This window comes from Pleuronectes platessa, chromosome 10 (assembly GCF_947347685.1).
Source record: "Pleuronectes platessa chromosome 10, fPlePla1.1, whole genome shotgun sequence".
NCBI lineage: Eukaryota > Metazoa > Chordata > Actinopteri > Pleuronectiformes > Pleuronectidae > Pleuronectes > Pleuronectes platessa.
This window is the reverse complement of record NC_070635.1, coordinates 26366516-26391738: the sequence shown is the minus strand read 5'-3', so window position 1 is coordinate 26391738 and position 25223 is coordinate 26366516. Positions and strand designations below refer to the sequence as shown.

Here is a 25223-nt window from a genome sequence, read left to right as displayed (position 1 = left end):
TTCTTAGAAGTTATTACTTTCTGGCAAGGCATCAAGGGTGGTATTGGGGGTAGGCCTGACTGAAAATGTCCTTCCCCAGAGAAGGTCTGCTAAGCCAATCACAAAGTGTGCTAAAGTACAGCTCTCCATTTAGTTTTAGTTTTAAATACCATTCCAGGACTCTGTTTGTTAATCTTAGGGTCATTATTTGGAATGAAACTGCCATATCTTGTTATAGTGACTTGGCGCCTGCCATTTCTGCAGAGAGCGGGTTGAGAGAGAGACAGGAAGGCAGGGACAGAGAATGAGAAAGACAGAGTGAACACAAGAGGACTAAATTCAAATGAAAGAGAAATGGGGGGTTGTAACACGCAACAGATGAAAAAACTAAAGAAAACAAATATCTCCTGGTGAAAAACCGGTGACACACACACAGAAGACACAGACAAAATGTCAAAAGAGTTTGTGGTGATAAGTGCCTCCCGCTGTATTGTCCATGTGTGAAAGGCTGACTCTGAGTAAACTCTGTAGCCAATTCTAAGAAATTTTACCCGGAGGTCATGTCTGAAAACGGCTTAGTTTTCAGCTGGTGTGTAACACTTCAGTTTTGTGGCGGCAATTTTTGTATCCTCTTTACCAGCTCCATCACTTCATCCAGTAAGTAAAGGTTAGGATTTTTTCAAGCCCACAGCTTTTGTCAAGTGATCAGAGAAAACACAAAGACCAGTCCAATTATAACACACTGACTTTAGGGCGTGAAACAAATCAGCGTTGCCTCATTGCATGATGTACTACATAACACCACCACCATTGCATTGTAATATAGCTGTAAAATGTGTGAGGGTGTGTGCTGTGGTTAGTGAAAATCACACATCATACTCATGTGCAACTTACCATTAAATACACACATGAACCCACGCACACATTATGATACACCCGTAGTCAATCAATCAATACTAACACCATAATAGTACAAGAAACTTTCACTTTAAATCTTAATCTAATAAATATTTGTCAAATCTTGTGAATAACCTCTCACAGGCTGTAGGCCATTACATATGTGCGCTGGAAAAAATCCATTGATCCTTCTTAGTCTTGACATTGGGAGAAAAACAAAGTGCCTCAAGGAGAACATTCGTGAAATCCTCAGAGCGATTGACAGTCCATATGATGGTACAGTGGGCCTCCGCTCCTCCTGGTGCAGGACAATGTCCTGCCTTATATGATCAGAGTGTTCGAACATTTCCTGGATGACAAAGGCATTGACGCCATTGACTGGCCCTCACGTTTCCCTGACCTTAATCCGGTTGAGCACCCAGGTCTGGGAGGAGATCCCCCAGGACACCATACGCCAACTCATCAGGAGCATGCCCAGACGTTGTTGGGAGTGCATATAGGTACTCACATTATGAGTTTCCGTAATCAAATTCATGCAAATTGGATCAGTGTTTAACTTATATGTTGTTGTTTTTCAGTGTGGTTTTGAATCCAGCTCTCAATGGGTTGATGGTTTGGGTTTCCATTGACCGTTGTTATGTCATTTTGTTCTTAAAAAATTATACAATATACATAAGTAAAGATTTTTGACTTGAATAATTCGATAATCAAGATCTGATGCGTTGAGTTCCCTTAATTTATTTGAGCAGTGAAGATAGTAGAGATGAGCCGGATACTCGGCTGAAACGAGTATCCGGTACGGATAAAGCACTTTTGCCGAGCACGAGTATTATACGAGTAATACGAGTCAATATCTGTGCTCGGACTGAATGAAAATCCTCACACAGCGTCACAGCGCTCCTCCCCTTCACACACCGCTCTGCTCACTCACTCAAAGAACAGCTCTCTGTCTCTCAGTCACTCAGGTTCGCGGGTCTTTTCCGTTAACGTTTAGGGTTTCTTCAGCTTGAAGTTTGTTTTTATTTCAGTTTGTACTTACTTATTAACCAGTAGAGTTCTGTTAAACGTGGGTTCGTTCAGACGTGGTGCTGGTAGAAAGCGACTCGCGTTGCGTCTCTGCCTGTCGGAGATTTTTTTTTTTACTTTAACGGTTTAAACTTTTTTTAAACCGTCAGTTGGCTCTAACCAGTTTTATTTTACTTCACGCACTGAGTGTCTGACAAGTTCTAGGTAGTAGTGGTATAAAAAATATTACAAATTAAGCTACACACACACACACACACTCCCCCTCTCTCTCTCTGTCTCTCTCTTACTCACTTTTACACACACACACACACACACACACACACACACACACACACACACACACACACACACACACACACACACACACACACACACACACACACACACACACACACCTGGTGTGGAAATAAATTAAAAAAAATTCAAAGTTAAAAAAGAAAGTTATGTTGAGTATGAAAACACTTATTACATTTCACTTCATAATTGCAACAGCATGTGTTGTATTCATTGTTACAAAACTTGTTCTGTAAATAGTTCGTTTGCTATTGTGATCAAAATCATTGATCTGAAGCTCAATGCTGATGCTGTCCTGTAATAGTTTTCTAATCAGCAATAAATATAACAATTTCTGATCAACCCATATCAATTGCATGCTTAAAATAACATACTGGTTAAAGCCCCGCCCATTTCAAGACAACCCGGCCCACTTCCGGGTTAAATCACACCCACTTCCGGGTTAGGCCCCGCCCACTCCGAGTACGGATACGGATACAGATAATTGATATGGTTAACAGATACAGATACAGATACAGATAATGCTGTACTCGCTCATCCCTAGAAGATAGACCCAATTAGCCTGGATGCCAGACGAACTTAGCCCAGCCCACAACATTTGAGGTCGGGAAGTTCGGTCTGGCATCGCCCCGTTTGGGAGAAACTATGCCTATATATATATAGAAGCTAGATATATAGAAGCTGTTTGGACCAATCAAATTGTCAGGGCGGGCTTTATACGATGATGGACAGATGATCAACAGTAACGTAATCAACCACGTCACCAAAGAGCGCTTGGGCCACCGGTCTCTTTTCTCTGATGCCTCAGATGAACACGCTTCTTCAGCCTGGTCTCCTTCGTCGTCTGTCCATTTTTTAAACACGGGAATGTCGCGTTCCAACCGTGTTATTAAGTTCTTTCAGGACCGACAAATGTGAAACGATTTATTTGATGTGTTATGGAGTTGTAATCCTAAACGGAGAACTTGTTCGTATGTGCATTCACCTTTACGGCGGGTTCACACCGGACGCTGAAGCGACGCGCCAAGCCTTAAATAACAGCTGGCTCCCATCCACTGCCTTGTTAAACCTTTGAGCGGGTCACACCGGAGGCTGAAGCACCGTGCAACGATCATTTCGGCGTCGAGTCTATTTATTGCGCTTGACACGAGCGTATCGCGACAGGAAACACACTGAAAAATGTTTTTAAACGATATTGATGACATATTTTATATGATGTAAATGATCAAATATGCATCCCATACTTTGAATTCCCCTTCTGTTGTCCTGGAGTTTTAATTTTACCAATGACATTATTAAATGTTCCCCTCTGCCCATCCACTACAGCCACACAAGCAGTCATAAAGATAAAACTTCAAATTAATAATTGAAGTGGAGGAGTACAGTGAGTTGTATGATCCTCGGAACATGTTGTATAAAGACAACACCAAAAAAGACAAATGTTGGGATGCTGTTGCTTAATGTTGGAGCAACAAGTAAGTATATGCTTTTATTCTACTGGATCAATGGGTGATATTATTAGCGCTGCCCGGCGCTTCAGCGTCCGGTGTGAACAGCCAAGCGCTGTTCACACCGTACGCGCTAGGGATTAGCGCTTACGCCACGCTTTGGCGTCGCTTCCGCGTCCGGTGTGAACCCGGGGTTACTGTTTCTCTCAAAAATGCTGATCGTGTTGGTAAGTTCTCCGGGTATCCTTAAATTATTTTTACAACACAGTCTTTATTGATCTTCTTCTTCTACTTCTTCCAGCGTGCATGGAGTTCTGTTGACAACAACTATGCGTCGCTTAACATACGTCACATACTTGTGCTCTGATTGGTTGTAGGTCTGTCAAATTGAGCGAAGAAGTATTTTTTTTCCTGGTTCGGTTGAAACACGCCCCATAATCACAGCCCAATGGAGCGACATCAGACTCAACTAGAATTATGAGTATGACAACGTCAGGCTAAGACCCAATGGGAAGTAGAAGAAGGAGTCTGGTTCCATCGTTATCAGACCGTGTAGGGTTTTGAATGGGATTAGTTGGAACTGCAAACAAGAGACCTGTGGTGATGTTTGCATGGAAAGAATTTAACAGTGGTGGTGTACAGTATATGCCTCAACATAATCACATTGTCAGAGGATAGCTGAGGAACAATCAAAGACCAAAAAGTCAGAAGAAAACAGCAAACGTGAAGGCCTTCTTATAGTGGGGACTGCAAAGTTGGACTTAATTGGACAAGTTGGAATTAAATTCAGACCTGGACAAACCGTTGTGCTTTGGACTTGTGCATACCCTGACTGACAGGCACACAGAGAGGGCTAAAGAGACTCACAGGGACCGGTAAAATGGCAAAAAGCATCTATTTGTCCTTTTTGATTGTTTGAGCAATTCAACCATATAAACAACCTCACTGAGTGATCTCAGGGCATTTCCCCATGCTGCCTGCTATCTTTCCCTATTTCAAATGGTTTATAGTGAGTTGAAGTGTTGTATATTCTGTTACAGCTGTGCGCAAAGGCAGTAATGAGGTTCTTTAATAAACTTGCCTGCATATTTGTTTTTGATGCAAGTCAATGTTTATTTAAATATTTGGGTGCCTCGATTTGTTCAGTGTTTCTACAGCAGTTTTGAAAAATTGAAATATTGTGTGGCCGGATTGACAGAAACGGGTAAGGCCAATGAGGGTGAGAGAAGAGTTGTATCTAACCCATCTATTTCTACTTCTCTACACAGACTGCATCCACATACAGGTATTTTCTCTTTCTGCCAGCTGTGCTTTAGGAAATCCATCATCAGTCATATTAACGATGGAAGAATACGTAAGTAAGTGCACATTGACTATCAGAGGTCAGAGAGATTAAACACGACATTGCTATCCAATTCACATTTTATAATTTATATACTTTAACCAAAAACGAAGGAGAGAAGAAAACGAGAGAGTAAAGTTAAAAGAAGATCTTAGAAGAGAAAAGAACAAGAGAAGAGAAAAGAAGAGAGAGTTTGCCTGCAAGACCATGACACAACACATAAAGAATGAAAACAAAAGGCCACATCTTCTCTCAGTGACACGAAATCCCTTTGAAACGTCCCGTGTGCAATCATCTCATCCCAGTCTCCAGTCCCCTCCCGTTCCTGTCATCTGAACTTAACCCCCTCGAGCCTGAGGACTAATCCGCGCTACGTCTGATGAACCACAAATCAACCCCAAATTCCCTCTCCTCCTCTCACTTCAACTTCAAATACCACAGCCAACATCCACCAAAGGCCTAATGCCCTTATCATTCACCAACATAGAAAAGGGATATATAAGGACAGATGTATTCCCCACTACTGTGATATGTGTCCAGGAGGTCAGTGAAAGGTTTGTATATGGGCTCATCATAGTGTAGAGGCCAAAGACATTCTAATCTTGCGAGTGAAGTCCCCTACAGACTATAATCATTCTTCCGGGGAGGGGGTGGAGGTGGTCTTAATGGGGGTCGTATGTCATTATTCCTCCTTTCATTGTTTTCTTTCCCTGCTCCAACCATCATTACCTTGATAAATTATTGACTTTACCAGAAAAATTAAACTATATGAATAACTCCACAATGAAAATATTATCCCCTTCTGAAAAGTGCAGAGCAGCCAATAAAAACCTTCCTAACTTCCATCAGGGTACTTGAGCTTTAATTATTGTTATGTATGACTGTGTAGTTCTGCATGAAGTTCTCTCATCAGTGCTCTGGCAATTTTATGTATGTTTATAAGCATGTATATATTAGTTTCTCCCTGCTGGTTCTTTCATCGAACTATATTAATTTATGTCTTTCAAGAATATACTGTGTGTCACTCAACCATGAAACCTGGAATTTTTTTCCCCGTACCCACCTTTTTTTGACGCACTACGGTTGAGATCACAGCAAAGCCATCAGTTCAAGAACATTTTTGCAGCACAGCCTTGGCAACCACCAGATATTGCATTGTAACTTTCAGATTGGCAGCATGAATAAAGCAAAAGTGCTTTGATATCTCTTTCAGATCCTTCCAGTAAATGGGAAATATACATCTAATTCCATCATTCAGATCACTAGCAGACAGGAACACAGACAACATTTCTCATTCCACTCTTAAAGAACGAGAGCCAGATCGGAGGATAGGTTTCTCAGCAGAAGAGGTATGTCCTCAGAGCGCCAACGGCTAATTTTAGAATTGAAAAGCAAAGCAAATGAGATCAGTACTCTGGTACATGTTAGGGAACAGTGAGAAGCTCGGGACTTGGGAGGCTCTCAATCAGAAACACGGTGCTGCTGCCAACAAGATCATTCATTAGGGACAAATAAAGAAAATACTTAGAGGCTAGTTTTATGTGAACCAATTTGTGGTGTAATTGTATGGGCAGACAGAAATGGACCTCAAGCTGAGGAGAAATGACTTGTTTTCAAAGTCGTCGTTCCACAGCTGTCCACATAAAGTATAACGACAAAAAAAAAAAAATTGTTAACACTTCTGTGATGATGTTACTAAGCAACCTTCAAACAAAATCTATGATTGGAATTAAATAAGAAGTTTTGTATTTAGTTTTTTTAAAATGATGTCAAAAAGTTCAGATTCGAGAAGAAGAATATTAAGTTGACCATATATACAAATCCTGATAAAATGACTGAAGTTATCAAATATCCTAGGCAAACCAGGGCCACATAGATATGACAAGGGAGACAGTTTTTTAAACTACAGTATGAAAACACCTAGACAAGGATTAAATTAGTATTTGTAAAGTACATCTACAGAGTATATGCCTATTTTTTAGAACAAATACAATTCCTTATGTGATGGACATCCAATATTTATTGCCAAGCTGTTCGTCTAACAGAAAAAAAAAAACATAAAAATGTATTTTTATATATTTAACCATGTGAAAGTTTCTGTCATCAACTGAAACTGGCTTTGGTCCAGTTCAGCCAAGTCTGTGATGCCTTGTAACACGTCCCTGTTTATGTAAGATGTGCAATGACCAAAACGAGTGAGGAAGCGAGAGAGACTGAAATACTTTGTTGCCAACAGAGTTGAGTGGATGTGGACCTTGAGATTTTAGCTGGGCAGCCCCAGCGCTATAATATGATATCACCCTGCCCTCAGAGCTTTCTGGGGAAATGATCTGCAGTGAACTAGTTCTGTGTGTCTCTGTACATTTGCCTACACATTAACAGGCACCTCCCAAAAGCCTACAGGAAAGTCCCCCTTGATTACTATGAAACTGTAGCTAGGCTGAATGTGGTAACAAAACAACATTACACTCTCTTTACATCATAAAAGTGCCAGGCATGTGTTCAAATGGACAATTGGAAGCAGGGACATCTAGCTAGTGCAATTGTTCTGAGGAGGTTTTGAACTGCTAAAAACCCTGAAAATGATTTTCTTCCAGTGGGTTATGATTTATTCTAATAATTCCAGAGGTCATTTCTGAGGGGAAATCAATAGCTCCAGTGGAAAACTATGATAATCAATAGGCACGGGAAAAGACTGCTCTCACCAGTTTATCATCGGGTGGAACAGAACACCACTCTACACCAACATGCCATACATCCAGCATATTAGGTAATTTGGTCTCATAACAGTACTTCAAACAACAATAATCCGGACATGTAAGCTATTACCTTCTCAAATTTACCACTTCAATGCATGGTTAGAGTAGATGTCAGCTTGGTGGCAGGGTCCAAAACAGTATGTATCCTGGGGCCAAACAAATCTTAGTGGTCTGGACTCAAGAGGGAATGGGTTAAACAGGTATTCTTTACGTTTTTAGTAGGCAATTGCTTTCTGCTGCCTTAGCAAAGCACCAAATTGCACCTGAGCTCATTTAAGTACAAATTGCGCACGGGCACTCAAATGGGCACAAATAACAAAAAAGTAGTAGGCATGGAGGCATTTTTTTTAAATTATACACCAATCACACAATGAAGGCAGCTGTCAGAGGCAATGTGGGGTTCAGTGACTTGCACAAGGACAAGAAGAGTGTCCATAATTAGGGTCCATAATTTGTACAATGCTACATATAATCTCTTTTTACAAGATGACTCAAGGCATTAAGGGGTTAAATAGCTGAGTATTGAAATTGCACAAGTGTCCACCAGTTAGCTGGCTGCCTCTGTTGAGCATTAGCCAGCCACAAGAGTTTATTCCTGTGAATGGGAATGAATCTTGACTGAAGATTAAAATGTATATATCAATATCTGAGTGTGTCATTTCAATGTTGAATGCTATCTCTACACATGTGGAGAAGGTGTGTGCTGCTGTGGTACCACTGTTCTTCAGGGTTCATACACATATCAGACCAATTGGATTTCCATGACATTTCCATGACTTTTCAATAACTTTAAACCAAATTTCCATGACCAAAAATGTTGTGAGATCTCGGTGTATACATGAAAAGTGACACAATTTAGTATTTAAGCTAACAATGAGAATTCCTAAGTATACAGTATACCTTAAATAACACAAATGAATGAGAGACAATAGTTTGAATGAGGTCTTTGTCTGTTGTAACCCATGACATATACTTTTCCATTTGTAGCCAAGCATTGTTAAATCTACACTTCCCTGGCATAGTGCATTATCTTGCCTGCTTCCCCACCGAACGTTTCAATTAGTATGAGAGCGTATGCCTGCTTATATTTTAAGCATATTTATTTTAAAAGCATATGAATTATGTAAAACTCAGGGTAAATGAACGACAGGAAAATATGAATAAAACAAATTTCCATGACTTTTCCAAATTTGGGGATAAAAAAATGTCAAGTATTTTTCCAGGCCTGAAAATACATTTTTTTTACTCTTGAATGTCCGAGACAAGTTTCCTCTAAATACAATCATGGACGCAGTGATTACAAACCCCCATATAATCCCCTGAGAAGATATATGCGAGAGACGAACCAAATTTGTACCTATTACAGCTGAGGAGATTAAGACCTGGTCATTTATGAACTACATCCACATCAGTGTTACCCTTCAGCTAATCATTTTAGCTCAGATGTCATCCATCACATGACATGGCTTAAAGGCTTTAGAGATGAAATGCCTCTAGTTGACAATACAAAGCAGAAGTCAGTTTAATGCTTACTTAATATTCAACAAAGTATAAACACCAGTGAAGAAGATGATGCACCCACAAGAGTTGGATTGAAAAGCTGATCGCTGCCAGTGTTTTTGCTTTTTCATAATAGCTTGACATGAGGGAGCTCTCATTATCTCCCTCTTGTTTAAAAATGCAGTCCCTTATCCACAGTGTGCTGCACACATGGTAAAGTAATTAATAAATCATCTGCAGATAATGCCTATTTCCAATCATAACAGGTTCAATGTCAGCAACTCTTCTCATGAAATGACTAGGGGGAGGTGTTTTACAAGGGTAACTCCACCCTAACAACATAATCCACATGTTATTTCCATGACCTTGAGCCATTTCAGAGCCCTTAATTACCATACCTTTTTACTTGTGTTCCACTATGTACAGTTAAGGTGTAAAAACATCCATGATTGTTAAAATAACCTGATCTGCCTCTGTAAAAAGAACTTTCCAGAAAACTATTATCAAAAGGTGGACTATATGTCTGGTTAAATTAGTATATACCAGTACCCCAACATGGTCAGCCATAATATGAATAATTAACATCCTCCAATTAATCACAGGAACAATGGATCATTAGGAGAAATGAGGTGGAACAGAATTTCACTTTATAAATGTCTAACTTTGGATCAAATATCACCACAATGCAATTACCCAATATTTGAGGAGTTCCTATTTTTCATTCATGGCCAATAAAGTAAAATTGTCTTTACATATAGAGAAACCAAATAGTTAATTGCAAGAAGGATAAATAGTATGACACTTGAGATGTGGGGTGATGGAAATGAAGTACCTGCTATGGTGTTGAGCTGTAGTTTATCAAGATCTTCTGACTGCAGGAAGGCTTTTAGTTTCACAATGATTAAAACCACAGGGGTTAAATGCCTCGGCCCCCATTCCTATTCTGATTGGTCACGGAAACAATTTGTAACGTTTCATTACATCTACTCCTGTAACACTGCAGTAATGCCCAGAGAAGATGCTATTCATTTATTTGTAAGGTCTGTTCCAATGTACAGTGGTTAGACTAGAGACACTGTGGCCTAGGAATGTCTTCGTTTTACTTCAAAGAGAAATATTCTAAGGAGTCTCACTTAGTACATGTTTCCAACTAACGAATGCATCCAAACAATGATATGCCATATACAAATATGGGCACCACTCATCGCTTTTGCACAGTTTCTGTGCTAACCACTTAACATTTGAGCCAACAGTCTGTGACTGTATGCAATTGTATTTATTGATTTATTCTAGTGGTTAATTCCAAATCATGTGAAAGAAAGGACGAAAATATACAGATGGCATAACTATGAAAAAAAGAGTAAGATGAAAACATGAAAAAAAACAGACATCAAACAGTAATACAGCTTCACAGACAAAAATACAAAAATGAAGACAGCAACATGGAGGAGCAGTCACAAAGATAGAGAGCTGATAGAAAGGAAGTTGTACACATTGATAGTCAGTGTACTCTAGTCAGTTTAGTGTTGCTGACAAGCTACAGCCTGATGTAGCTTTGTGTGCAGTGTTGGAGCAAAGGTGACTGTTAACTAACAAACTCTAATGAAATAATATACTTCTGAGATGTGATTAGGCAAAGACACTGTGTTATGGAAAGAGCATATTGGATGAAACGAGGAACAGTGGGAAACCCAGAAGGAAAAGGCAGTGAGGCCTTTAATCTGTGAGCTTTTAAAGTAAGCAAGGAAAGAAATCCAATGGCCTTTTTTAGACTCTGAAATGTCATAGGAGCATTTTTCCTATCAAAACACTTGACACAGAGGAACGTCATACACATACAATGTTATTTACAGCTACAGGATGACTTCATTCAAAACAGGGAATTATCACTCCTGTTGGGAACACATTTCCCAGGAACTTTGAAAGGAGGAAAAAAGACGACCACTGGCTTTATTTCCCCTAACTCGTCACTGCAAAGCTTTGGCAGAGAACGTTTCAACCATTTAAGTGTTTAGAGGACCTGGAGCCTAAACACTGTGAGGCTCAAACAACAGAGACTGGAACAGCCTTTTAACATATTTATTTATTCATATTCTAAACTGTGTGACTAATTCAGTCAAACGAAGCAAGCCAAGACATTCTATTGGATGACATTAATTAAATTTCTATAGAGCTACATGAGTGTGAGGAGGTGGGCAATTAAATTTATAAATAACCATATGAGTATTAAATGAAAATCATTTGTACAGTGAGTAAGGGCCTGCGTTGTGTCATGGACAGCTCCTAAACAGTGACTGCTCCAGCCATCCTCCCAGGTAGGAGTCTAAGAATGCATGTATTAGTGTGTGTTTGTGTGTGTGTGTGTGTGTGTGTGTGTGTGTGCGTGCGTGCGTGCGTGCGTGCGTGCATGCGTGCGTGCGTGCGTGCGTGCGTGCGTGCGTGCGTGCGTGCGTGCGTTGTATTGCGTGGTCCTGACACTAAAGCAAGCAGTCACATCCATCACATGTTGCGGAACAGCATCTATACCCTCATCTCTATTGTTTGTCGATCTCCAGTCCAAAAGTTCAGAGTTCCCTACTTAGCAACAGCATTGATTTGTAAACTTCTGGAAATATCTAAGTAGACAAGCTAACATGACTGTGTGAATGTCCATCTGTGGCAAGTAATATGTACGTATAAACTGGCCTGCCTCTATGTGCATGTGTGTTAAGATACAACAAATAATGTAATCAATAATATAGTACATTCTATGGGTATGTGTATGTGTGTATGTGTGTATGTGGACAGACTGATGTTCATTCTGATCATGGGGGGTTTAGAGAGTGGAAAACGGGCAGTGAAGAAGAATCCAATTAGCACAGCCAAGTCACTTAATGATTCTGGGCATCAGAGCCCACAAAGCGTAAATAGTAATACAACCAGAAGAGGAAAACCAGAGGAGGATATGCCTGGATACGTGGTGTTTAGGCTGTCATGTGTTATGTAACAACATATATTCAATATCATAGTATGGCACAGCTTGGGATTAGTAAACCTACCTGTGACTGTCTTCGTTTTGACAGGGCTGCTGGCATAGTCTGAGGCCTGATTGGAGGGTTGTTTGGCAAATGGTGTGCTCCCTACTGACACCTCGTCCTCTCTCCTCTTGGCCAAAGTAACTGGACCTGGATTCTGGAATGACATCACAGTGTGATGGAGCACCTACAACGTCATTCTGGCAATGAAATATGACTTATATGGATGCATCAAATGTGCATTTAATCAGTCCTTGAAAGAAAGTTAATGTTTTCAGCTTTACAATGAAATACTTTAACACTATCCGGTAATGTGCTAACAATGTTGATATGGGGTCATGACCCAGAGAAAGCTTCAGGCCTCTTTAAAGATTTGGGTTAATCAGGGGAAATGGATGAGGGTTTAATGTAGTGCTATATAAGAAGGAAGACAGAGAGAGAGAGAGAATAGGAAAAATAAAAATGCAGTGGAACACAACTGAGGCACCCAAGACCAACAAGGACTAGTGACAGCTCCCTGTTTTTTGAGCAGTCTTCCATTCTGCTGCCAGGCCATAAGCACACACACTCCGACACACACTCACACTCACATACACACACACATAGGTGGCTGAATGACAGAAGATTGGAGGATTGGTCTGAAATAAGGAAACCCCATTAGCATCAGCCAGCAGCACCACTAGGCTATGGTGCAGCTGCAGAAGGCTGCAGGCCAACCACATATTGCACACACACACAAGCACTGATGCAGTTATTTTTTTTCAATGACTGGGTCAGGACCCAAATGCTGGTTGTGGTAAGATTAAAAATGAGCCCCTAATTACATTAGTATTTAAAGCTACCGACTGAGGTATATTGCCAATTCCTTCCTTAGTTCTTACAACTTAACATTGGCTGAATAAAATACTGTAGGCCAGTAGTTTGGTTACCAAAAGTCAGGTTTGATTTTAAATTCATTTTCAGTCTGTTAAACATCTGAGAATGTTCAAAAAAATGTAAGTTAGAAACACACTTTCAAATAGACCCATAAGAAACACATACTATATGAGGCTATTACAACAAATTCATTTTTACAGAAAAGGCCAATTTAACATCCCCAAAATAGTATAAACACAATTCATATGATCATTTTGATTATTCTTCTGCAGAAATATGTCAGATGGTATAAAAACCTTTATATTATTCACTTGGTCATTCAATTGAACACTTCATGATACATATGTTCTTGGCTCACTTTTAACTACTAAATATTAAGAGCAGGCTTAACCAGTGAACATCCCCCATACCTGGATGATGACATCATATGAGATAACTCCTTCGATCACACGTCTCTCTCCGTCATTTTCTTTACATTAACGATACTGTTACATGCTCTCTGTTGTCTCTTCTATGTCCCATTCTCCTCCTAGCCATCCCCATTCCCTGGTGTTTCATCCTCACCCCTTTCATATCGGTTCTCTGCTATCATACACTCAGGTCCCTACACTCTTCATTGTTCGTGACATTGTACATCCACCCCTTGTGGGCCCTCCCCACATGTCATCCCTCTGTCCCTGTCTTTGTCCAGTTTTCTGCTCTAAATTCCTCCTTTCTCATTATTTCCTGCCATTCTGAACGTAAACAGTTAGTGTCCTCTCCACTGTCCTTCACAGGCTGTTGAATGGCCTTCATCTGAAAACCTTGTCTATGCAGCCAGGCCTTGAGCAGGCCTTGACAGGCAGCTGAGATATATGGCCTTACTGAGACAAACCCATGAACACAGGCACAAACGCCCACATGTGTGCTGCAGCATGTCCACACACACAGCAGTCCTAGCTGTGTATCCTTCACACTGGCTGTAGTCCAACTCATAACATCTGTTAAACCCCATACAGCAATAACCTCCAAAGTGAGGAGTTGGTGCAATTAACTCTTGCGCGCACGCACTCCAACACACACACACACACGCACACGCACACACACACACACACACACACACACACACACACACACACACACAACTTGTGCACACCTACAGCCCTTTCAAACAGCAGGAGTCATGAAACAGAGCAACAACATGAAATATAATAAAAGTAATACAATATGATACTTTCACGTACTATATTTATATATATATATATGTGTGCCTTTATAGGGTGAACCTGTACCATATCCAAGGCAATCAGACTGAGCATGTCTGCTGTGTGCTTATGTGTGATGGAGTGTGTGTAGTGTGGGCACAGAGCTTTCAATGTGCATAACCATCACCATGACCCCTGTCAAATAAATAAAGAGAGACTGGATGGAAGACAGGGAGCAAAGCACATGGAAAAGGGTAGCTGGGAAAGAGAAGGCAAGGCCGAAGGAGGGTGGAAGGACAGGAGGCAGAATTACAGACATTTTTACATTTGCATCAGGCTCTTGATCAAGAGCAACTTAGAATTAATATAGTACTTTTTTTATACTAATTGCTAAACATGTTTAAATATTCACAAAAATGAGGAGAGACCGCCATATTTTATTCAAGAACACAAGAGAGGATCACATACCTGGTGCCTACTGCTCCCTCTGTGAGGTTGGTATAGCAGCCATGTGCAGAACACTGGATCCATGTTGACGGCTATGCCCTGGACACTGACCAGCAGTATTGCACCTGGACAAACGCACAAACACACATACACACAGACTTAATTGTGCAGCTAAAGACAACTAATTCATTAGGTTCCAGATCACAAGATGCACAGAACAAATAACTTAAGTGGAAACAATGTCAACTGACAAAGAAAACAAAATTCAAATGCCTCTGCTGAAATTATTAATGCAAAGTAGGCCTGACATCTATATGGATCACTCATATAAATGTAAGGAAATAAGCAATGTGCAAAACTAACTTAGCAAATCTGGTCTGATTGAGACTCAGTATCATCCGCTCCTGCAAAGTGTACACTGTGTCCTAATGGCCTGCTTGTGGGTATCAAGCCTGCTTGTTGGAGAGCAGCAAGGAGCACTCTTTGTTTCAATTGCTCTGTTCAAAGTGGTATCGCAATGAGCCAAGAATAACATTTTCTTTTGATAAATTTCTGTGAAACTCTAGACTTTCTTAGGTTTTGGTTTACTCTTAAATAATAATCTTTACCAACAATAAGAGGGCCCTGAGGTAATGCATTAGGATCCTATCAATAATGATTCCCATGCCGGCAGGATTAGAGTAGGGTCTTTGGCGTGCCGTGGAATGTCCCAGCATGACGATAGGAGGATGTTTCAGCTCTAGAAGGACTTTCAACAGTTTAATTGAGCTTTGGACAAGAACCCTTTCTTCAGTTTCAGGCCCCGAGGCAAAGCTGAGTGAGCGTGTGTGTGTGTGTGTCAGTAAATGGGAATGCGTAAAAGTCTATGTCCCTTTCACCTCTGACAAAGCCTGATTGCTTGTTGCTTTACCTAACATTTAAGTGTCTCTAAAGCATATAGAAAGCACATTTATTAATTTTCTCCTGAACCCACTCATATTTGGCAGGAATTATTCTCTGTGAACAATGCAAATAAAACTGCTCCGACTTGCTCCACTTTTACCATGTTCTCTGATTCCTGGCCTATGAGCTTGTGTGTGTGTTTTCTGGAAATGTGTATGACTGAAAGCATAAGTGATAATAAATGCACAAGTACTGTCAAACATATATGTATGTAAAGTGTGAAGTCTGAAGTAAATATGCATCTACAGTATGATGTTATATAGTGTAAGCATTTATCTGTACTCTTGTCTGTGTATCAGATCATTATTCACCAACTATACTTTAATCCTCAGCCATGGTTTATTATTGGTACAGAAAGCTTTCTGGACAACTTTCTCTAGGGAAACTTTCTCATTGGATCAAGTCTAAGTGACTCACAGTTCTTCTTCTACTGCTTCATTTATCTTTCTACTTTGTTTACTTTCCGTCACTTATTTTCTTCTGCCTCTCCACTATTTCCCTATCCCTCTATTAGGGAGACAAATTTTATCGTCTCCCTAACAACAGTTGTGTACCACTTGTACTGTATATCCACCTCTCTCCCTCTCCTCCTGACGAGGAATCATAACCTCAGCCGTGGCTTGAACTCTTATACCACAGTGTGGTGGCTTAATAGGCTTTGGCTTTGGCTGTGGCTGTGGCTGTAGTGCTGGGGCCCAACTTCAAGCGGTTTCATCATAGCCCAGAACAGCATGAGCACTATAGGACCCAAATGTCTGGGAATGGGCTAAGTGGTGAAGATGTAGTGAAGATCTATTCCATAAATTGACCCTAATGCACAGACCACGACAAACCACATTCTGCAGAAATGAGTCATAGAGCAATAAATCATATAACGTAGTAGATGGATTGTTTATCTAACAGTTATTGCAGAGATAAACGAGAAAAAAAATATTAAATACTTAATTGCAGAAACATGAGTAGCTTATTTGTGGTTTTTGCACAACAATAATACATAGCCAATACAAATTTAAGGCACACTACTGACACACTATAGTTGGTACACTGTCTTATACATACTGGCATATACTAACCAGCTTTCATTCTCAAATTTATGTGGAGAAAAAAAAGACCCCCCTTCATCTTATACCTTATGATAAGTTATGAGGATGACCAAATCGTTGAAAGACAACGTACCGAACTCAGAATGAACATTTTAAATACGAAAGGCAAAATTAAATACAAGAAAATTGTGTAACAGACTAATAATGTGGTTCTTAAATAAATAGATAAACTCAAGTAACTGGCAGTGTATCAGTGGTGTTTTCAGTGTCATGCCAGTACTTGTCATCTTATTGTGGCTGCATGTCATGTCTGTCGGGCCTCTACCAGTGACAGCCATGACCATGTTGATACATCACAACACCACTCGAAAAGCTCTCGTCTTTGAGATTAACAGAGCAAACAACCTTTCTTCCCTCTCTCTGACCGTATGACAGGGACTGAGAAACAAAATATGTGTTGGCCTAGCTTTTGAGGCTTTGAAGACCAAGGTTTTACCATCCACACTGTGTGTTCTTGTTTCATCATTGTGTTGACATAACTGCGGAGAGTGACACCTCCTTTGAAGCACGCAGCACCGTGAAACGGCCTTGCATGCTTCGAGGGCGACCTCAGCAGCAGGTTAACTGATGTTTTTCTCTGCTCTAACAGGGCGGCATATGGGTAATTACACAAAGTGATGACAATGATAACAAAGGTGTTTTTCTTACTTCCTTAATGATTCTACAAGAAAACATCAGAAAACTGGTCACTGGCCTAGACTCTATAAATACGCACAACTGCAGAATGTATGTGCCGGCATCTACGAAGACCCACTTACCTTGACTTGCCCAGAGTGGACCTATTAATGTCAAAGGTGTTTTTATTTTGCCGTGTAGGCCAACAGAGTTAAAAGTCGGCATGGGTTGCCGGGGTTGTTTTACGGCTGTCTGACATTTGTCCTCAGGCTACTACACTGACTGAAGACATCTAACCTTTAAGCCCTGTCTACGTTCTTCTGTAAATATTCATTGTGGGTCAACAGCCCTAAAACTCTACATAACATCAATTTAATGCGGTTACATGGTTTATACATGGACATATTTGAATGCAAAACCTGCTTTGTTTCCACACTGCAAGTATGAAATTCAATAAACTGGGAGTGGTTATAGGTCAGTGCAAGTTCAAAATTAAGTCCCACAGTAGAGACCAAAGCCCTGATTGGGGTTACAGAGGGCACAACCTCTCAACAACATGGCCTTGACCCCACCATCAGAATAACAACAGGCAAAGAGAGGTGGGGGGTACTCAACATCCATCCCCCCAGATAGACAGAGGGGGGAGGATTCATGCCCTAGCCAGCTAATCGCCCCCGCAGAATCACTTCATTGTTGGACGTGAGGCAGTTCTGGGATCCTGCGTCCAGCTTCTCCAACAGAAAATAAATAAATATAGCCCAGCCCGCGTCAGCCAGATGACTTCTGACAGGTTTGGTTAATTTCGAAGCCAAGTAGCAAAACAAAACATTACGCCAGCGTGCGGGGCCTACGCTGCCTTTAATTGCTTTTCCGATGAGCTCATGACTCAAAGGTGTCCTGGAGCAAGCTATGCAGCCCGACAGGTGTTCTACTGGTGTGTGTGTGTGTGTGTGTGTTTTAGTGTTAGTGTCTATAACTAACAGAGTGGAGCTGATGACACCACTAAAAAGGGACTCAGCTGTGTGTGGGTGGGTGCAAGTAACAGTGTGTGCAGTATTCTCTATTTTATGTGTGTGTGATTGTCTTAATACACATAAGGAAGTGTTTCTATTTGTGTGTATTTGTGTATGACAATGAGTTGACATGGTCTCATATTCCAATTTGTTGCTCTCAAACACAGAACACTCTCTGACACACATTCACTGTACTACAGTTCCCCTGCCTTGTAGCAACCTGGAGGCTAAGCCGCAACACAGGAGACCAGGGGCTCAGGAAGTACACATGAAGGTTTGACTGGAAACAGAGCCAGGCCTGCAGAAAGCCTGCTCTCACTCGGGGCCAACGCTACTCCCCGTACTGGAAGCCAGTTTATATGTGTCTGTGCATATCTGTGGTTTTAAGAGAATGTAAGCGTACAGCAACCTGGCCCAACTGCAGTAGCCTAGAGCTGACAGTATAGATCAACGTCATGAAGGTTGATTATGGTTGATTCAGCCAGGTAGAGAGAGAAAGTGCAAAAAGCAGAGGAACACCTACAAATTTTGTGAAAGACAGAATCAAAGACAACTATACAGATAAACAGAGAAATAAAAAGACAGTCGACAGAGATACAGTACAGACAGAACATATAAAACAGTGGATGATGAGGAATATTTGTTATGTGGTTTTCTAATCTACATGACAAATGAGCAGACCTCAAAATTTGGCCATGGATCTGTATGATTTATAGGATGACTACAGTAAGTCTCCATATATGCAAATCCCTGTGAACCGGATATATCAAAGACACCCAATTCTTGAATAGCAGTTTTACCATGCATGTGTCCACATGAAATTAATGTTTTAAAGGTCAGTGATTCATAAAACCACCAAATAATTCATGTACACATACTGAGCATTTCATCTGGAATACAACACTAACGCCAGGTTCACACCGGACACGGAAGCGACGCTGAAGCGCCGGGCAGCGCTAATAATATCACCCGTTGATCCAGTAGTATAAAAGCATATACATACTTGTTGCTCCAACATTAAGCAACAGCGTCCCAACATTTGTCTTTTTTGGTGTTGTCTTCATACAACATGTTCCGAGGATCATACAACTCACTGTACTTCTCCACTTCAATTATTAATTTAATGTCATGGAGAATACGTACCCCCCCCCCCTTTATCTTTATGACTGCTTGTGTGGCTATAGTGGATGGGCAGAGGGGGATATTTAATAATGTGGTTGGTAAAAGTGGTAAAATTATAACTCCAAGACAACAGAAGGTGAATACAAAGTATGGAATGCATATTTGATCATTTATATCATATAAAATATGTCATCAATATTGTTTAAAATAATTTTTCAGTGTGTTTCCTGGCGCGATACGCTCGCGTCAAGCGGAAAAAATAGACTCGACGCCGAAAACGATCGCTGCACGGCGCTAGGCAGCCTTGGTGCAGCGCGGTGCTTCAGCGTCTGGTGTGACCCGCACAAAGGTTTAACATGGGAGTGGATGGGAGCCAGCTAATTTTTAAGGCTTGGCGCTGCGCTTACGCCACGCTTCCGCGTCCGGTGTGAACCCGGCGTAAGGCTACCTTTTTTCTCACAAAAACGGTTTCTATCTTCTTCTTGACAAAGATTCCACAAAATGTCTGAAACATTTCTTTGAGATTCTGATCCATTTTGAGATGTTTGCTTCATATAATTGCTGCAAATTGATCAGCTGCACATTCATGCTGCCAATATCCTTTTCTCCGTCCTCTCAAAGGTGCTCGGCTCGATTCATAGATGGTAACTGGGGAGGCCACTGAAGTTCACCGAACTCACTGTCATGTTCATGAAACCAGTTTGATATGACTTTTGCTGTGTAACATGGAGCATTAAGGGGCGGCTGTGGCTGAGGGGTAGAGTGGTCGTCCACCAGCTTGAAGGTCGGCAGTTCGATCCCCATTCTTACCCATCTGCATGCCGAAGTGTCCTTGGGCAAGATGCTGAACCCCGAATGGCCCCTCATAGAACAACAAATTGCTGCTAATAGATGCACTGTTTGAATGTGTGTGTGAATGGGTGAATGCAAAACTGTACTGTAAAGCGCTTTGAGTGGTCATCAGGACTAGAAAAGCACTATATAAATGGAAGTAGCCATTAGAAGATGGTAAACTGTGGCCATAAAAAAACACTTGGTCAGCCACAATACTCAAAATGTGGTGTACCATGATTTGTATTAATGGGCCCAAAGATTACCACCAGCAGCAGCATGGACTGTTGACACAAGGCAGGTTGGGTCCGTCAATTCATACTGCTGATGCCAAACGCATATATTTCAGCAGAAATTCTGATTTATCTGACCAGGCAACATTTTACCATCTGTTAAATTTTGGTGAACCACTGCAACTCAGATTTCTGTCCAAGGGTAAACAGTGGAACCTGATGAGTTCCTTCATTTTATGCAGTTTGGCCGTTTTTCTCTGACTTCTCTCTTCAACAAGGTGTTTCAAACCAAAGAACTGCTGTTAACAGGATGTTCCATCTGGACTAAAAACTCAAGAGACTGTTGTGTTTGGAAATCAGCACTTTCAGCAGGACTCAAACCAGCCCATCTGTCAATGATGTCACAGTAAGACACTGAGATCAAATTTTTCTGCGTTTTTTGATGTTTGATGTGAACATTAACGGAAGTTCCTGTCCTGTATCTGCAGGATTTTATGTATTACACGGATGCGGATGGGATAACTTACTACAAAAGCAGTTGTATAGATGTTCCTGATGAAGTTATTGGTGAGTGTTAATGTATATACTGTGCACAAAACAATATACAGTATGCATGTGTGTATATACAATCCAGAATTTGTGCAAGTCAACATGTCTACATGGATGGTTATATGCATAGCGAGCAAAGGGCTGTATCTTAGTCACACAGAGCTCTGTGAGCCCCCCCCCCGATTTTTGACATTATTTTAACAAGTGCCTTTGAATGATAAAGTCCAACAAATTTTTAACTATATTTGCTTCAGTCTCCATACATTTGGAAAGAATCCTACAAAAGCATCTTAAACTGCATAAAACAGACCACAGGTTAAATATTTGACCATGGGAAAATGGAATTATACACCTCCTGACAATGTTCTGTAAACCAGTAGTATGGCCAGATGGAGGGTCAGAAGCAGCAGAACTTCAGCCATGTGGAGCTCTAGATGTTGATAAGAGACCCTTTAGCTACACATTTCCCCTTTTAGTTGATTCCTAGCGTTCATAAATTCACATCAACTCTCATGGTGTTGAAAAGACAAGCAGATACTGAACAATTGCTGCCTGTAACCATACTGAAACCCAAGCAGGCCTGATTTGGTCTAGTCCAGCTGTTATCTCCCTCCCTATCCTATTTTCCCCCATACCATTTATCTTATATGCCCACACACTCTCTCTCTGTCTCCCTTACTTCAAATCACATTGAAGAAAAATGCTTAAAGTCACGACCAAATGTGAACTGGCCCTTGTCAGCAAGATAGCTAGCCTTCTTAATGACAGACAAAACAGACCTGGTCCTGATTGCATTAATGTATCATTAACCATATCCATCATGGATATAGAGTGCACTGTGTGAACTTTAAATGAGCCCCAATGTAATGTAAGGGGAACAGGAGAGACACTTCTGAGCTCATTAAAATAAACAGACTTCTGCTTCTGCTGCTGCTTTCCCACAGGCAGTTTCAGTTTTACATAGTTACCTTGAAAACTCCTTATCACTGCTATCATTCAGCTGACTCATGGGCTTTCTCTACAGTTCAAGCGGAGTTCTCCCAGTTTGTCATGAGAAGAGGGGGGAGTCAAGCAATTTTATGTTTGTCATTAGCTGCGGTTCCTTCCAAGTAATGTTATGAGAAATAAACTGTTACATATAGGCTTATTGCAAAAGGCAAAATTATAAGGCATTTGTGTGAAAAAATTTGTTATGAAATAAAAATCAGCACTCCTACTTGTGTTAACCAATTCATAAATATCTGTCATGTGGAAAAATATTTTATTTCTTGATTGAACAGGGTTTCCTGAGGTCCTTGACTTGTTCAAATATTTCATCTGTGGTAATAAAAACAAATTGGGTAAGAATGTAATTAAGAGCAAGGTGTATAAAATTGCGAATTAAGGAACATATCCAACCATGAACTCAACAAACAAACTTCCATCCCCAAAACCTGATACAACTGCATTTGAAAATGCAATCACACTTAGATGCACACACACAGACATCACCTGCCTTCCTGTAATTCCCAGTAACCCCTTGTGGGTAGAGCAAACAGACTTTATTGGTCTAATGATTCTGTCTAGTTTATACAGACCCAGAAATAAATCCACCTCTGGTTTATCACGCAAAATCTGGTCAGGTTATTTTTTTTCTTTATGTTGTGTCATGATGGAACTGGCAGACATTTCAAATGTTGTGTATTTTTTGAAACTCAAGATACCTGACTTGGCTGTCGACAGCCCGGTAAGCTTGCTGGGAGCCAAGAGGTTTGGGTCATGTTGGTGCAGCATCTGCAATGTCAGTCCAGACTATTTGGATTAATAACTGGTCCCTTTCAAAGGTCACTAGGCCTTGAACATGCAGCTGTATGCAAGCAAACCTGCTGGTTGAGCTCCAGAAAAGAACCTCGCCAAAAGAGTGGTCCTGGACTTGACAGCAGGTTTCCAGAGATACATCACCACATGTGATAATTTCTTTACTTCATGTGCTTTTGGCCAAGAGCTGCTATGGAAAAACTGACCATGGCGATATTTCACCAGACATAATGTTACACATTACTATGTCTGTTACATCCCCCAAGCTACAACACATGGCACGTAACAATGTCATACATGAAATATTACTTGTATGCATTCAGTATTTTATTGATTGACTGTTGCACGTAACTGGCACATACTCATGTAAAAGAATGAAGAATGACTTTTCATCATGGTATTTGTGTCAGCCTACAGTGTTTTTATAATGTTGATGATGAATCAAGGCTGGAATCAGAAGAAGACATACAAGAGGAAGCCTCTCTTGGAGGAGCTCAGAAAAGCATAGTAGTGTCTTTCTTTCAGGTGCCAACACTTCCCATGAATACAAGCATCTGTCTGATAAGAGACCAGAGAGGACAAATTCTAAAAACATTCAGAAATGATCACAAAAATCACACCATATTGTCAAATATGCAAATGAGCAAGCAGATAATGCAACTCTCTTGTCATGTTTTGATCCTCAGTTGTTTTTCTTGTTAGTGATACTATTATTGTTGCTATATAATGTCCAGATTAAAATTATATAATAGAGTTAAGTTTTAAAGTGAAAATACTTGTTCCCTATGTTCTATCCAGATTGATAAAAATGATAAAAGATAGTTTTAACCTCCAGCAAAACAGCTACTTTGTGTAACAAATTACATTTGGGGGGTTTCAATATAAATGCTTATATGAAACCAATACAACCCAAAGACTAGAAAAGGTTTGTATGCAAAAAATGTGTCACATACAACATTCAGATTGGCATTGTCCTTCGCAAGGGTGCTGTCTGAGAAAACCTCTGTTTGAAATGTTACTTTTTGGTTATACTTATATTGACATTTTGGGTACTTTGGTTTATTTGATCATTTAAATCTTTAAATAAATAAACGGATGGAAACTAAATAATTGAATCAATGGAAACTTCAGGAAACTTCAACTCTTTCTTTTTTGTTGGTTTTTCCTCCAGATATATTTAATTTGGATACCCACAGCAGATCCCATATAATTTCAGAATCGACTTTGGAGGTTCTAAAATATTTGTTATACTTATAAATGATTACCCTTTTTTCATCATTAGTGTCGATTATAGCTCAAACTTGATTATAGGCAAAAAATTAAACACAAAAAATTAAAAAGTATAGCTGGGACAAATCACTAATTGACATTTGAACAAACCTTGTGCCTCTTTCACAACAACTGCATTTTGCGTCAGCTTTCTGTCTTTGGCTTTGGTCTGCATGCCAGTCTAAGTACAGTATGTGTCTAGTGGTGTGGCTGTAACCCAGATGACATGTCTGCGTATTTCCATCAGGCAATTTGCTTGTTTGGTCCATGAGTGAAGCCAAGCTCATTTTAAATACTCTTTACTTCGGCAACAGTTTAGTCGATAAGCGATCACTGAAAAGGCATTATTGTATTGTAATCCTCGGAGATCAATAAAATAACATGGCCAGGATTTAAATTAATTTGTTCTTGGATATTCAGTTGATTGCTGCTATGGTAACTACTGAGCTCTTATATTTATTCCAAAGAAAACGATGTAGCTGCTGCCAGAAACTGAGGGGGGGAAAAAATTCTGTTCACCAGAGGATTTTTGCCTGGGAAAACCCATACAACACAAGTGATTTGGGAATATAATCAATCAATCAATCAAATTTTATTTGGATAGCCCATATTCACAAATCACAATTTGTCTCATAGGGCTTTAACATGGTGATACATCCTCTGTCCTTAACCCTCAGCAAGAGTTAGGAAAAACTACTAAAAACCCCTTTAACAGGGTAAAAATACGTACAAACCTCAGAGAGAGCCACATGTGAGGGATCCCTCTCCAAGGACACACAGAAGTGCAATAGATGCCACGTATAGGAAAACATCATCAAGATAAAGGTTTTAGCAGCAATGATGAGGGTAAACCTTTTGAAGGATAACTGCAATACTATATGTTAAGCAGTCCTGCTGCATCATAGTCTAGAATATAAAAAAAAACCTTCTTGATCAACTGAGGGTATTAGTATCTTCGTCTAATAAGAGAAAGAATATTAAAA

The 25223-nt window shown here is 40.3% G+C and overlaps 1 protein-coding gene across 4 annotated transcripts in view; it reads right to left on the bottom strand.

Annotated features, from left to right (window-relative positions):
• LOC128448952 (intermembrane lipid transfer protein VPS13B) overlaps nt 1–25223 on the bottom strand; it is a 325941-nt gene that overhangs the window by 184273 nt on the left and 116445 nt on the right. For all 4 annotated transcript variants that reach the window (XR_008339824.1, XM_053431840.1, XM_053431841.1 and 1 more), the window contains exons 20-21: nt 14788–14891; nt 12284–12416 (exon numbers count right to left, since the gene is read on the bottom strand). Coding sequence is in view for 3 of the 4 variants with exons in the window: in XM_053431840.1 (XP_053287815.1) it covers nt 12284–12416; nt 14788–14891 (237 nt within the window). In the remaining variant the exon portion in view is untranslated. The remainder of the gene's footprint in view (nt 1–12283; nt 12417–14787; nt 14892–25223) is intronic.